General features: G+C 32.3%; 1 protein-coding gene across 3 annotated transcripts in view; it reads right to left on the minus strand.

Annotated features, from left to right (window-relative positions):
• Positions 1-16,533, minus strand: part of Brf (Brf RNA polymerase III subunit) — a 106,761-nt gene that overhangs the window by 618 nt on the left and 89,610 nt on the right. For 2 of the 3 annotated variants that reach the window (XM_076411322.1, XM_076411323.1), the window contains exons 6-10: positions 15,846-15,978; positions 6,682-6,784; positions 5,506-5,892; positions 1,196-1,445; positions 805-1,134 (exon numbers count right to left, since the gene is read on the minus strand). In XM_076411322.1, the coding sequence (XP_076267437.1) occupies positions 810-1,134; positions 1,196-1,445; positions 5,506-5,892; positions 6,682-6,784; positions 15,846-15,978 (1,198 nt within the window). In that variant the 3' untranslated portion in view covers positions 805-809. The remainder of the gene's footprint in view (positions 1-804; positions 1,135-1,195; positions 1,446-5,505; positions 5,893-6,681; positions 6,785-15,845; positions 15,979-16,533) is intronic. The other variant, XM_076411324.1, reaches the window with a different exon arrangement.

The following is a 16,533-nucleotide window of genomic DNA, read 5'->3' on the forward strand; positions in this document are numbered from 1 at the left end:
AGAGTAGAGAAACTGAGGATATCCATAATACAAGTAGTCTATTGATGGTGATCATTCAAATCAGTAGTAATTTATGTGTTTATGTTGTTTACTCAAGGTGAAAATTCGAAGTAGAAAAGTAGAAATATTTTTGGATATGTTATAATGAGACAGCAGTATAATAAGAAAGGATGAGGAGTAAAAACGAGACCTTCCTTCGCTCTGTTATTGACATATGCACAGAATATACAACAAAAGCAGAAATTAAAATTAGGAGAGTAACTGTTAACAATTCAAGAAATAAAATTATTTAAGAGTGAAAAAAAATGCAAATTAAATTTTTAAAAATTAAAAGGGATTAAAATAAGGCATGGAGAAGAAGCACTGTTGCAATGGTAAAGCAAGATAAAGATTAACTTAAAATAGGGGGGACAAAAACAACCAAAAACATGAGGATTAAAAGGTATTTGGGCTGATAAAAGTAGCATAAAATTAATATGTAGTTAAAAAGATTAAAACCTGAAGCTCAAGTAATCTCAACGTTAAAGCAAACAAGTAAACCATTAAGGGGTTCAATAAAACTAGTAGAGGAAATATATAGAATAGGACTGAAATTATGATATTAATTAATAGAAAGATATTAATTTGTAACTCTAGTAAGAAAACTAAAATAGAGAATGTTTTAAAAAGTCACAAGGAAGAAACTAAGAATGGTTGAATGTATTATTAATTAAGCACTTTCAATCAGATAATAAATATAAGATAGGTAATATAACAAATATAACATAACACAGTTTTGATAATTTAGAAAAATTGTTTTCCTACCTCTTTTAATAATCATCGTCATAACCATCATCCCCATAACCATAGTCATCCCCACCAACTTCAGTTTGGTGATGGTGCTTCAGCATCTCCATGACGCCAATTTCGTTGTGCAACTCTTCGTGAGGCTGTTCCTCCTCATAATAATCGTCGGCATCCTCTTCCTCTTCCGATGCAGGAGCGGGTGGTTGTTTCTCCTGTTCGGGTACCTGCTTCGTTGGTTGGTCCTGTTGCACCGGCGGCTCTTCCATGAACGGTAGTCCGACGTCTTTGATTTTCCTACTCTTTGATGATTTCACCGTCGATACCTCGTTACTGAGGTCGAATTTAACTCTGAAATTATCAGACAAGTTTCAGTTAACAGATAACTAAAAACTATATATAGATATGGTACCGTTTTGATCCTGAGGCGGTGGTTTCGGTTGATGTCGGCGTGTCTTCTTCAGCCGGCGCCGTGTTGGTGCTGTTCAAAGATTTTAGAACGTCGTAGTTGATCTTGGTTGATATCTTTTTCTCTTGGATTATCTTCTCGATAGCTTCGCCGGCTGAATTCGTTGGTCCCATGGTGCCTTTCTTCAAAGGCCGTTTGCGCTTCTTTTCGGGTTTACCTTCTTCACGTTCTTTTTGTAATTGCTCCTCTTTTTCTGGTCAAAAAAAAAAATAAAGTCGGTATATAGACGAAAGATTTCTATATTTCTATATAAGGCGTTCACTGAGAAAGTATATGTTTTACATTTCTATTGCTTGGGAACAGTTAATACGGGTGAGCGATGAAGGGTATGGATCGATTAGTAGATAAAAGCATTTTTGCAATGGAGCTTATAAAGGATGCTTAATGATGATTTTGCACCCATTCTCATTTTTACAAAATCCAATTAGTCTAAAATTTTATTTTAAGAAAAACTGGCGTTGAAGGAATATCGAAAGGATACTATAAAAGTGGTTCCTAGGCAGCGCAGGCTGTTTTAATTTAGAAGGTTATTAAGAAAAATTACGTATACTGGGCTAACCACAAAGATACTTTAAAGATTGTTACACAATCCGAAGGTGTAAATGTAAAAATAGATGGAAAACACACATTATTAAACTTTGCTAGAGTTATGAATATTTTGTTTGTTGTGAGGTTTTATTTATACTTTTTTTTTTAACTTTCAATTGTAGCAAAGCGCACGTTTTAAAATAATTCAATATTATAATGTATGAACTGATGTTATCTTCACGCCAAACTCATCTGCATTTTTCTGGACAATTGCTAAAATATCTACTGAATGCATTATTGGACCACACCAGAACTACTTGAAAGCTGAAAATATGAAGCAAAAGAATAATAATTCTGAAAGACACAAAAAAGCATAAAAAATAATCTGAAGGGGATACGTGAAAATATACTGTAATTGTAAAGACTCATACAAGAACAAATGGTCTTATTTAATGAAGCTTAAAAACAAATAAAAATGGCCCGCATATTATCCGCATATAGGATAGTAGGGACGCAGAAAATATATCGATACATCGATCTATCGAGATTTTCTGAAAAAAATGTCGATATTTTTGGCCGATGTATCGATATTTTTTTTAGCCGATATTTGTTCAAAATAAATTAAATATAACTGTTAAGAAACCTTTAAAATTGGTACTTAATTTAAAAAAAAAGAAGAATATACAGAATTAAAGAAGAATTTGTGAAATATTTGCAGAAATATTTCACTATTTTTATTTTTTCTTAAAAATATCGATATGTTTTTTTTTGTAAAATATCGATATTTTTTATACTTGTTATCTCTCCGATATATCCATATATTTTTTAAATATCCAACAACCCAGCCAACACCCCTATAGGATAGCCATGAGTTTTTCAGCGACAAAAAGCGACTCAATCTCATCTATGCCTTTTATGCCTTTTAAATTAAAAAAAAATTGACCACAAAAGACTCAAACGGAGCCATGTACAAGCAATGATGTGCTAGAAATTAATTTCCACGTCTAAATCAAAATAGGTACAAAATGTATAGAGTGAAATGTATTGTCAGACAATATATTATAAATACTAATATTAACATTATGGAAATGTAAAAATATTTTTTTTATATATATTTAGTAACTTATGCCTGTGGATAATTATTTTGAGATGACTTCTATTCAGCTTGCAACACTGCTAGAATTAGCATAGTATATTAATCTGAATTAGTAAATATTTAACATTCAATTTGCAATAGTACTGGATGTCACATCAAAACTAAATAAACATAACTGTCAATATTACAAATATTGCCATACAATATTAGTATGTTTCTGAGTGTTAATAAAGAGTTTTAAGTTAATTATATTATTTAGTTTATTTTAACATCATTAAACACTAAATTGACATAATTTGAGGGTACATCGTAACAGAATTAAATCTATTTTTTCTCAAAAAGTTCCAAGTCAAGTTTGATGAACAGAGGAGGTTTACCATAACAATAAAATATTATTGTTTTACCAATTTGGAGGTAATTTGTGAATAATTATCGTTTTATATCTTCAAAAATTGATGCTAGTAAGTAGTGGCTAACAGGTGAACTGAAAAGCCCCGGCCTACCACGGAAAACACTTTTTTTTTGGCAAAATTAATTTTTTTTATTCAAAATTATTCCTTTCAAGGGTGATACACTGATTATAGCGACCCTCCAACTTTTCGATACCATCTTTGTAGGACGATTTGTCCTTTGCTTCAAAATAGGTCCCAGTTTGGGCGACCACCCATTTATTCGATGAAAATTTCTTGCCAGCGAGCATTCTGTTGAGACCTGAGAACAGGAAAGAGTCACTCACTGGGGGGCAGATCTAGAGAATAGGATGGATGAGGAAGCAATTCAAAGCCCAATTCATGCATTTTTGCCATCGTTTTCACTGACTTGTGACACGGTGCATTGTCTTGGTGAAGCAGCACTTCCTTTTTCTTCATCAAATGCGGTCGTTTTTCGGCGATTTTGTCCTTAAAATGGTCCGATAACGCTATGTAATAGTCGCTGTTGATGGTCCCTCCGTTTTCAAGGTAATCAATGAAAATTATTCCATGCGCATCCCAAAATACAGACGCCATAACCTTGGCCGCCGACTGTTGCGTTTTCCCACGCTTTGGAGCGGGTTCATCGTGTGCAGTCCACTCCAAATGACTGTCGATTGGACTTCGAAGTGAAATGATGGACCCATGTTTCATCCATTGTCACATATCGACGCAAAAACTCAGGTTTATCACGCTCGATCATCTTCAAACACTGCTCCGAATCATCAACTCGTCGTTGTTTTGGTCAAAAGTCAAAAGAGCTCGCGCAGCACCCACTTTGCACAGAGCTTTCTCATACCCAAATATTAGTGAATGATACACGTTCAGTTGATATCTTTAGATTATCTACTATTTCATTCCATTTCAATTTACGGCCATTCAAAATCATTTTGTGGATTTTTTAAATGTTTTCGTCGGTAACAACCTCTTTTGGGCGTCCACTAAGTAACTTTATAAGAAATTTTGTTTATTTACCTTAGGCTCCACTAAAAGTATAGCCATTGAATGCAAACCTTTTAAGAGAGGATTAACTGAAGTTCAATTCGCTAGGAACTTTGGTGCAAAGCGATTCAGGAGTTAAAAAGTGCTTATATTTTACTACCCAAGTAAAAACAAATTTGTGTGCCATCAATTAAAAATTTAATAACTGCACTGAGAGAGTTCATTTCATTAAAGAAAAAAAAATTGTGTAATTATCCGAATAAATATATTGACTTAAGGTTAGTTAACAAGATTTTTTTTGGATGTATTAAAGCTCATCGATGCAGGAATATATATATACATCCTTCGACTAGCATGTTCGAAAAATCATTTAAAGCGCTCATCATAAGTTAATTTTTTTCATCTTAATCGCCTTTAGGAAATTGTGAAGAGGTTGAACATGAGGGCCCTTTAGATAATTTACAGTCCATACTAAAGGGGGATGTATTATCAGGAATTGAGCAATATTGACTCTATACCTTCAATTCCAGATGTTTCCATAACAAGAATACACAAGGCAAAGCAATATATAAATACCCAGAAAATTGTTTTACTATTTATTATACTGTTACTTTCATTTAGTTATACTATTATTTTATTTATCACACGATATTGCTACGTCGATAACATGCTTTTTGTCAAATATATTTAAAAAAATGTAAACTTAAAACATTTTAGTTGAACACTACATAATGATATTCCATATAGAATATTAAAAATAATTAAAGGTGCGCCATATACTTTTGGATAAAACAGACAAACAGAACTCTAATTGGTCATATTAAATTGATGACACTAAACAAATATTAAGAAGGAAAAAAAAGACAGAAGAGATCATTTTTATTTGTTCCAAAGTTCACTAAAGTTCTTTGTTTATAATTATATATATATATATATATATATATATATATATATATATATATATATATATATATATATATATATATATATATATCTTTTATATGGATATGTACACGCGAAATTTTATCAAAGAGCCAATAAAATGTCTTCACAGCAAAATGTTTTTCTTACAGATGCTTATAATGATGAGAGAGATTTAAATTGACCAATCGAATTACTTGAATGGCCGATTATAACCCCATCTGGATGTTGCGCAAAGGGAAACTTTTCTCCAGCGAGCCCTATTGAGCTTTCTCTCTATTATTCTATGATCTTACCTTTTTGTTTCTTTAAATAATCAGCATTCATTTCATGCCAAATCCCACTTTTGACTTCAAACTCGCTCTCTGTCATTATGTAAGAGTCGAGTTCTTCGTCATCGATGTCGTCAAAATTCAAATCCAAGCTCTCTGTTTGGGAATACGAGCGAGGGGCGTTCGTAGTATCGTCTAAGGATGACGGTAGTCCAATGCTGGCAAAATCAGGTCCTACAAGAGGGCTTAATAATAGAATTAATGGCTTTGATAGGGCGCAAGACGTACCTAATTCCTGAGGTTGGCTATCTTCACAAACGCCCGATTCTTGTACAATTTGTTTGATGACGTCCATTGCGGATTCGTCAATGAATTTCTGGGTTTCCTCTTCTTCGATATCTACTGATTTCTCTGAAAAAAAAAAACAAGCGTTTATAGTAAAATGGACAATTTTCTATATAGTACATTAAAAGTTTTATTTGTATATAGGTTATCAAGATGTTTATTGTATTGCCTGCCGAGATTTAGTTAAAAAGAGACAAAATGTTGTTAGATTAGTTCGAACAAGTAAACGAATGAGACAGTTAAAGTTGTCCAGTTGCCAGACGTATGCAAAATTCTTGAAAGCAGAAGTGATAAGAGGAATGATAGAGGATGAAGCAGAAATGATAAGAAACTATTATGGCTGTATATATAACTGTAGTTTTTAGATGTAATATAATGTTGAAATAAATTATATTTGATTAAAATTTTTGTTCAATAGATTTATTTGGATTAGAATTTTGTTGTATGTTAAAGTATTTTTTTCCTTCAAAAAGCAATATTTTATCTACACGCGAAATTCCTTTTTATCCATTTTTTTCACAATAACAAAAGTTGCTTCACTCAAAATGCATATGGATTTAATTCTAGTAGCGCCATTTATGCGTCAGGCTGGGGAATTTTCAAGTGACCTGTTATACCACTGCACCAGTGGTGTGTTTATTGGTAGCTTGGAAAGTGTTAATGGCAGGATAGCTTCAAAGGAAAATGGCTGGTTAGATTTGGAGATACTGTAGGATTATTATTTTTCCAATTTAATGAAATAAAATTTACTGAAATAAATGCTTAATAATAACTATTTTGTGGAGAATAGAAATTCATATGAATTTTAACACTTCAGTCAGGATTTCCGTCAAGTTAGGAAATAACACTACTTACTGGATTTTCTTGTTCCACTTTTATATCGTCTGTTAGTTTGCTCTAGCTGATTTTCTATCTGTTTTTGAAGATCATTGAGCTTGTCCCCTTCTTCTTCCAGTATCTGTGAACAAACATGATTCATTAAAATTTTCAAATTATTTTTCAGTGTTTTATTTCGCTTGCAAGAACATTTTTGAATATTGTAAAAGGATGAATGGTTTTATTGAATTAAAACATTTTTTTCTTCTGTAAAATAGGTTTTTGAGGAGCTAGAAGAAAAAATTTACAGCTTATTTTATGCAATATTTTTAAATGATACGGCTCTGTTGTTAGTTTTTATTAGTATAATTTTTTTTATTATTTAATTAATACATTGTTACTAGTCGTTTCCGTCTAACCTACAATTTGTCTTATGCTCACTTAAATCTAGATATATAACTAGGAGAAGCCATCGGCCCTAACCCAGTCTCTGGTGAAATAATGTTTATACATGTCACTGCTGTATTTTTAATATATGCACCACACTACACATCACTAAACAAGATCAGATGGTTTGATTCTTTTGACTGTATGTCCTGTTCTGGTGGTATCCAAAAGCTGTAATATTTCAATATTCTCATGAGAATGGAGTCTTTCCTCATGTCACCTTGTAATTCTCTTGATTTCTTGACTGACTGTGGGTATCTGAAGGTCTCGATGTAGGTAATCAGTCCTATAGTATTTGGGTGCACTCACAATACTCCCAGGACTTTGTTTTGATTTTTTTAATCTTATTTATGTTACTCTTTGCAGAACATCCCCATAATTGATCCGTATGTCCATATAGGTTTCAGTATTTGCTTGTATAATAGCAATTTATTGTGTACTGATAATTGTGATTTTCTTCCAATTAGCCAGTACATTTTCCTATATTTCAATTCCAGTTCTTTTCTTTTCTGCTTTATATGTTTCTTCCAGCGAAATTTTGCATCGAGATTCATTCTGAGATATTTAGCGTTGTTGCTATATGGAATGATAGTATAGAGATCGCGTATTCAGATCACGTCGGAGTCACCACTTTAGAGTAAATGATGTGGCTCGGTGAAAGGAGGTAAAACGAAATGAAACAGTGGTGTATACATTATGTGACCGTTATTTATTGGTAATATAAAAAAATTTAGAAAATATAAAATAGATAAAACGGATGGCAGCGGTGTTACCTGGAGACGAGGCTTGGGCAGTCGATGGTGCCACGTCTAAACCAAACGATGGTCGGATACTGAATCATTGGAAATACCCTTCAATAACATCTCAGATAAACGTCTCGAGGTTGCCAGCTATTCGTTATCGGGTTCTAGTTGGCGCTGCTGGCATCCCGCCCGTGTTCAACATCTGGGATTATATTTCTGGGTATTTTGTAGACCGTTATTCCACTATGTAAAATTCGACATGCCTCTAGGTCGCTACAGTATTATATAATGTTATTTTCAATCTGTTATTCGGTGGACCTGGTCAATTGTTGAGTGCTTGTTAATAAACCCAAACTGGTGTGTTGATATTAAGTTTTTTTTCTCTATGATCGGTTTTATTCTTTTCAACAGGATTTTTTCAGAAATCTTAGATATTACTGGCAGTAGTGATATAGGTCTGTAGGTGTTAATTTCGTTTGTTGACTTCCCAGGTTTTGGGATCATTATAATTTCCGCTATCTTCCAAATGTCTGGGACATGTTTTAATCTAAATGCTTTATTGATCAAATTGGTGAGTTTTATAATTCCATTTCTTGGTAGCTTTTGCAGTAATTCTCCGCTTATTAAATCGTAACCTGGTGATTTCCTGGAGTATAAATTATTGATAATAGTAACTGGAGAATTGAAAACATAATTAATTTTAAAATAATTTGAATAAAATAAAAAGGTTCATTTTGCAGGATGTCAAAGTGGAAAATGTCTATAGATATCTATTTGTGCTTTAATTTTGATTCTAGCATCAAAAGCGGTGCTCCAACATGATTTATCTTAATATTCAGTTAACACAGTTTTAAAATATTAATAGTTTCTTGAAATAAAGTATGCCTTTCTTAATATTCAAAAATCCAAAAAGCCAAATCTTAATATATATATTTTTAAACACAATATATATGTTTTTAAATATATGATCTATTTCAAAAGGTTTAACCATTTTGGGCGGAGAATGAAATGTAGTACGATCTATAGTCAATTCAAAATGGCAGTGACACGAGTGTCAATATATGTCTGTCTAAAGTTTTAAATTCGTTTTACAGTCAGACAATATTATCCTTGTCATTTTATTCTATTTAAGAAGAGATAGAATGCTGTTGGAGAAGTTCGAACATGTAACGGAATGAACGGCAAACGTTGTTTTAACCTCCATCCACTAAAATATCTCAAAAAATAAAAAACAACATAACCTTAAATTCGCCAAAAAGAAACCGTGTTTATGTGAAACAGGTGACAAATCAAGATCAATCTTGGTGTTTCAGGGATCAAATATACAAAATGTAGAAAACAATAAGTAGTTTTTTCAATTGAAACATAATTTGATACAATTATTTCAGAGAATTGTTAGTCTGGAAAGTATCCACAAAAATCCAAAAGATATACAGCTATTTGAGAGATGTAGAACATCCGTTCATACATTGTTGGATAATATAGGACTTAACTGGTGTAAAGATAATCCAGGAAGAGGTTTAATGGAACTTCCAGAGATTGCTTTTAAAAGAATACAATCGCAATTAAGGAATGACTTGAAGTACATAAAATAAGTTTCGAGGAAATGATGTTAAAGAATGAACTATTTCACATTATTACTCGGTAAATATAAATGAAATATTTAATTGCATTTTATGTAATTTACTTTTTTAGAATTAAGCCTGAGAAAAGATACATAGTAGATCAGAATACTGAATGTTATGGCCACAGACTATTACGTCTTCCTTCCTATCACTGCATTTTTAATACAATTAAGTTGATATGGGGTATTGCAAATAATTATTACAATAGACATTCAGGTCGAGGAGGATATTCAAACCAGAACTGTCTGGATTTATGGAAAGCATTGTCGAAAATAACACCTTCGGTTTGTATGAGCTCGATTAGACACATTGAATAAGGAATTGACAAATGGTAAAATCTTGGGCAAGATTTTAATAGATTGGAAATAAAGAGCTTTGTTATTAACTTGACTAGTATTTCTGAAAGTGACTGTAATTCAATAAAACTTTATGAATGTTGACAAGACAGGGTGATGAAAGAGGAAACCACTAAAGGTCAGTATAGAATTAATATACTTTAATTGTAGGGAATTGTATTATAGAGTGTGAAAGCTTTATGAGCATGTGTGTTATTGTTCAGAATATACATGAACGTTTGGTTAACATGTATGAATAGAGAAATAACACTAACTGTTTTGTGGATATGGCAGATGCATTAAGGAGAATGCAGTGATTAAATGTAGTTTTATCAAGAAAGATTTTATCAAGAAACTTTACCCTATAAATTATTATGGTTGTAAAATTAATTGTAGTTTTAAGTTCTTCGATAATAAATGCATTTGATGTACTATAATGTTGAAATAAATTATATTTAATAGAATAATTGTTCGATTATTTTATTTATATTAAAATTTTGTTATATGTCAAGAGCCTAAATGTACTAAAACTCAGAGTAGCTGCGGCAACATTGCGACGTTTTGACAAGTCTCCCGTGTCACTGCTATTTTGAATTGACTATATATATTTTTGCTGTAGTGAATGGGAATTTTTACAACCAGTAACCTGAATTCAAAGGAGCGCTTGCAATAAGACATTATCATTAATATTAACGTCTAGGTATTGCAGTTTATAGCATATCAATTTGTACGATCAAAATGGTATTAAGAATAATGCGGATTTGAATGCATTTTGCTTTAGAAATGTCGGTTACGTGCATCTCAAACAAGATTATTTTTCCGATTCTTTCATAACTTGATACCAACAATTAAATACGATGATTAGGACCAACATATAAGTAAAATTCTTATAAGTTCGTTGAATATTTGGAGTTATCAGTATATAAAGTATAAAAAAAATATATAAGGGTCAGCATAGTCGACAAGCAATTTATAGAAATTGACTGTGAGGAAAAAAATACTATCGGTCTTCTTAGAGTATGGTGGTAGTGATATGATGATTGACTGTTTCGAAAAAATGATGGTGGAAAGTTTAGAGGCAGTAGAGAAAATGGAGAGGCTTTGGTGGAGAAAAAAAGGATTCAAAAGAAACAAGAGACAATCATACAACCCAACTATAACTGAATAATCTTTGTGAATAAAATGTTGGCATATTGACACGCAACTGTTAATAATAATAAAAATACCACAAAATATAAGTATGGAACTAAAAACATTAAAAAAATAGGTTCAAAACTTATTTCAATATGTTATATTTCACACATACGCACTCAGGTTTGCCTTACTACTAGTGTTTACGGGAAATAATGATTTGGATAAAAAGCAATTTCGTCTTTTTTATGTATTCTATTCTAAACAATTTTATCCCTCGTCAATCAAAGTTTTACGTAGTTATTGGCGATGGCGATGACGTCAGGCGATGAAAAGTAGATCTGCTGCGATAATCCCAAGATAAAAACTAATGGTTTGAAAACGAATTAAAACACTTGATGCAGCGTATAGTCTATTCAAAATAGTAGTGACGCACGTTATCAATTTTAGAATGCTATATTGGGTCACTCATGGCAAGATGATAATACATATAGTGTAGAGACAACAAAAGTTGATGGAAAAAGGTAAATGTTGGAATAACTATCGGTTAGGTTTTGTTAGCCATAACATTTATTAATAATTCAAACGTATTGCTTGATGACGAACCATGTAAAACGCAAGAAGAATATGCAGGGAGTAGCACAAGAAAATATTTGCAATGGCTTGAAGATCATGGAAATGATCCAAAAGCTTGGGTGCTTTGTTCTGCATAAATTGAAGCCAAGGCGTTTGATCATGTGTGATATGCTATGTTACGATCGGATCCATTATCGGCAATTCAAAGCAAAAAAGTCATGGGGATGATCTGGTCATGAATCAATAAATGAAAATCGTATGACATCTTAAAAAAGGAAAAATATAATCTTGGATACACTGAAAATAAACCGTCCTCATACGAAGCGGGTGGCGAATCAAGATCAAGTTGATGTTAGTTGTATTAGAGATCAAATATATGAAATGTATAAGAACAATGAGCAGCCTTTATTATAAACAAAATTTAATGCAATTAGTTCAGAGGAAACTGTTACTTTGAAAAATATCCAAGAGGTCTAATGGAACTTCCAGACTTTGCTTTTAAAAGAATACGATTTTTAAAAACATATAATAAAATGAAGGAAAACTTATTATTTTAATTTGTGTATTTAGATGAGACAGGGATATTTCAGAGTGGAGCCAATATACCCAATGGTCACTCATAGCAAGATGATAATAAAAATAGTGTTGAGATAATAAAAGTTGATGGAAAAAGGAAGAGTTATATAACACCTTCGGTTCGGATGCACTTGATCAGACACATTCAACAAGAAATTGACCAATGAGGGAATCGTAAACAAATATTAGATAGATTGGAAATTAACAGCTTGGTTATTCACTTGAATGAAACTTTGTGAATATGGGATTATGATTTAATGCTGACAATGTTCAGGACAGTGTGATAAGAGTGGAAACAAATAGAACTAAAAGATTGTTTAGAATATACATGAGCATTTGGTTAAAATATATGAGGAGAGAAAGAATACTAAATGTTTTGCAGATCTAAAACTTGCGATAATGCGACAACATGGCGACGTTTTGGAGTCATCAATTGAGATGACGTAAGTTCACTGTTTTATTGAGAGGACTCTAGATTATACATAATCCATTCATAGTCAAAAATGAAAAAAACATTCCTCAGGTCTTTTCAACCTCGAATTATCATTTTAATAACGTCTAAATATTAATCCAATATAACCAATATACAAGAGTGTTAATAAATCACGGTAAAACAACTTAATCAATCGAGTATATTAAAATAAGAGCAAACTATGCTGATCAATATATAGATATCATAATGATAGCTGGTCATTAATAAGAATTTCAATATGGATAATTCATGAAGCGTTAAATGTGCCCATAGATTGTAGTAGCGATTGGCTCGGCGGCTTCGAGAGAAAGAAGAATTCATTAAACAACTGAATGTAGGTCTTCGCGAGATATCTCCGAGTTGTGGAAAAAATTGAAAGTAATTTTTAGAAAACGGAAAATGATATTGCGCCATTTATTTATTCAATTAACGGTTTAATATATTTATATTAAACCATTAATTGAATACAGTGGTCAAATAAGAATAAAAAATTGAGTGGTTTTTCTTAATTTTTGAGTAACAAGAATATTAAATGGTAAGGGAAATTAATTAAAAAAGTATTTAGATATACTAGGTGTACCGAAAGTCACTACAGGGTTTTTCGGAAACTACATAGTATTGACCATTTGATTATATATATCTTGCCCATCTTTCAGGCAATTTATGAAGGCCATCCCAAAAAAAACTGTTTGTCCTTTGAGCAAAACCATTCATCGAGCCATTTTCTAACTTCTTCGATAGTGCTGCTCTACAAGCTTGTTCCACTGATGCGAAAAGTTGACAGTCGGATGGGACAAGGTCTGGAGAGTATAAAGGGTGCAATAATACGTTCCATCCAAGTGCTTTCAAAACTCCCTTGCCGGTTTTGCTTTATAAGAAGGCACATTATCCTGCTGTAAAATTACTTTACATTATTTATGATAATGATATATGACATATGGAATTTATGAGATCAATACATGGTTCAAATTGATCATTTGTTGCCGGTAGCGTTCACTAATAACTCTTTCACCAGGTTTCAGCAGTTCGTAATACACCACGCTACTCTGGTACCACCAAACAGAGAACATTGTCTTGCGATCAAAAAGATTTGGCCTTGGAGTCGATCGACCGGTTTCACCATTTTTTGCTCTTAGGGTTTTCAATTATATATCAGCTACAATTTAACAAAAATATGCTGAAAAGATAAAACTGGGAAAAAAACTGGCAAATAACGAACAATCAAGGAATTGAAAAATATTTAGATAACTTAACGCCAACTGATGGAAAGTAACAAAGTATATTAAAAACCTGAACAACATAATCCATCCATTAAAATTGACAACAATACCTAGATTAGGAATGATACAGATAAAGCGGAAGTTTTCTCTAAACACTTAAAACAGTATTTAATCTGTACCCGTCTGAAATATCCGCAACAGAAGAAAATAATATAGTTGACTTTCTTAGCACTCCGTTTCAAATGAATCTGCCACATGAGAAATTGACTGTTAACGAAGTACAACAAGCAATAGTTAATAAATCATTGCTAAAAAACCTCCTGGTTTTGACTTAATTACTGGAAGAATGGAAGCTGGAAGCTGACCTACCGACCTCAAGAAACACTACTGTTTTATCACCACACGAGGATCCAATTATGCAACAAGAAACCTCCAACTTCATATTAACAAAGTCGAATTGTGGTTGAAAACGTGGCGTATCAAAACAAATGAGACAAAAATCTACCCGTGTGACATTCACCCTTTGTAGAAGAACTTGAACAGTGACAAAACGCAACGTGCTTGGGCTTAAACTAAACCAAATGTAATGGCTGATAGGAAGTAAATCTAAATTATCATTAGATAAGAAGGTTTTGCTGTATATTTTGTTTTATATATAAATATGGGTCTATATCCTTTAGAGGTTCCAGAATAATGAGTTGCGAGTTATCGTCGATGCCCCACATTGCGTCTCCAACAAAGTGAATCAGTGCGATATCCACTTAGAATCCATAACGAGTGTGATTCTGAGTGTTAGTGTGAAGTACTCTGAAAGACTATTAGTGCATCCCAATGCACTCGCTAAACAGTTAAATGTGCGCGATGACGGTGTAGTGCATAGGGTCAAACGCAAACTAATATATGAACTGGTTAATAGACATATAGAATGAGATTTAATAATCTCTAGAATAAGTTAGAATAGTCTTTAGAATAAGTTAGGGTAGACATTCGAATAAGTTAGAATAGTATCTAGAATAAGATTTAGATTATAAGTTGTACAGTAGATCACTTACTGAACTGATCTTCTACATGTCAGGATAGTTATATTATATAACGGAAATAATATAATAATACCTATTGCCCACGGGCAGATTGTTGAAGTTCTAAGACATTAATAAAAAAAGGGGTTTCAAAATAAATTCAGTGTTCATCACTCGTCACTGTTCAATCCTGAAATTACTTCCCATCATATCTTTCAGCAGAATTTCACAGGTGATTTTTCGATTTTCCATTTGCCTGCCATTCAATTGATGTAGCACCCATCTTACCATCTTACGGACTTTCCTCATTGCTCATAATCAGCTGCTAATCATTTCTTGGGCCACATTTAAGACTTTTGCCAATTGTTTTTGAGTTTGGGTTAAGTCTTCATCCAATAGCTCTTACAGTTTCGCACCTTCAAAGTGTTTCGGTCTACCACAACGTTATTTGCCTTGTACATTGAAATCACTACTTCTAAACTTTCGAAACCACCCTTCACATGTTCTTCAAAGTTTCTATCAGCAAACGATGATGGTTATTTTCTTTTGATAAGTATATATATATATATATATATATATATATATATATATATATATATATATATATATATATACTTATGTCTTAGAGATATATTTATTTTTTATAACATTTATATTTTATAGATAAATTTATATTATATATCTATTATTATCGATTATATTTATATTTATTAACTTTTACATTTTAATTAATAATTTTAATTTAAGAATTTTATTTAATAAATTTATTTCAGAAAAAAAATGTTTTTTTTTTAATTTCATTGGTCAACTAAACATAACCTCAAGGCTATCGCGTGCCAAGCATTATTAATAAGCCAATCAAATGTCTTCACAGTAAAATATTTTTCTTACACGTCCCTATAATGGAGACTTAAATTGACCAATCAAATGACTTGAATGGTCCATTAAGTATCCCTCTGGATGTTGCATACTTCAGCCTAGTGACATGTTTTAGAAAAACCGGTAGGGCCTTTCTGGTATACCTGCTATTTGTGAAAAAATCAAAAAAATTCAACTTACTTTCTGTAAACGCTCTTTGTCCTTTTTCCTTGCTGTCTTGAAGCATGGAGGATCCTGCTCCTCTTCCAAATCCACGGTCATAAACTCTTCCAGCGTCAAGGCACTACTTGGGGTGTCTCCGAATTCCATCAGTCTGGAAGGAAATTTAAAATGAAAACATATTATGCCCTGTTCCTCTTCTTATTGTTAATAGGTTTATACATATGTCAGATCCAGACATTGTATTTTGTTAAATATATGAAACATTTTGTTAAAAACGTGTAAGGGAATGAACATTTTGACAGCCCGTTGTTTGACCGATTTCAAAAAAGGAGGAGGTTCTATGTTTGTTTATCCTTGATGTATGTTCGTCCATTTCTTCGTCAATTATGGACCGATTTTCAAATTTTTTTTACATTCGAAAGAGCGCCCTTCCGAGGTGGTCTCATTGTAACCAAGTCAGGATCTGATGGGGAAAGGGTCGGAAACCGAGAGAAAATCTCATATTTCAAAGACACGTAACATGTTTTCACATACTCTTTATCTAAAATAATCAGATATGTGGGTATAATATTATTGCTGAACTGATGTGACGAACAATCGGAAGTAGTTCAGTGTAAAAGCCATTCAGTTTGCAGTTTAAGCGCTAACTATAGCTGTAATAACGGATACGTACTTTCAGTCAGTTGAAAAAAACTAAATCACTTTT

Source organism: Rhynchophorus ferrugineus, unplaced genomic scaffold, assembly GCF_030347505.1.
Source record: "Rhynchophorus ferrugineus isolate W39M unplaced genomic scaffold, kcgeb_rfMv2 rfM8, whole genome shotgun sequence".
NCBI classification, from domain to species: Eukaryota; Metazoa; Arthropoda; class Insecta; order Coleoptera; family Curculionidae; genus Rhynchophorus; species Rhynchophorus ferrugineus.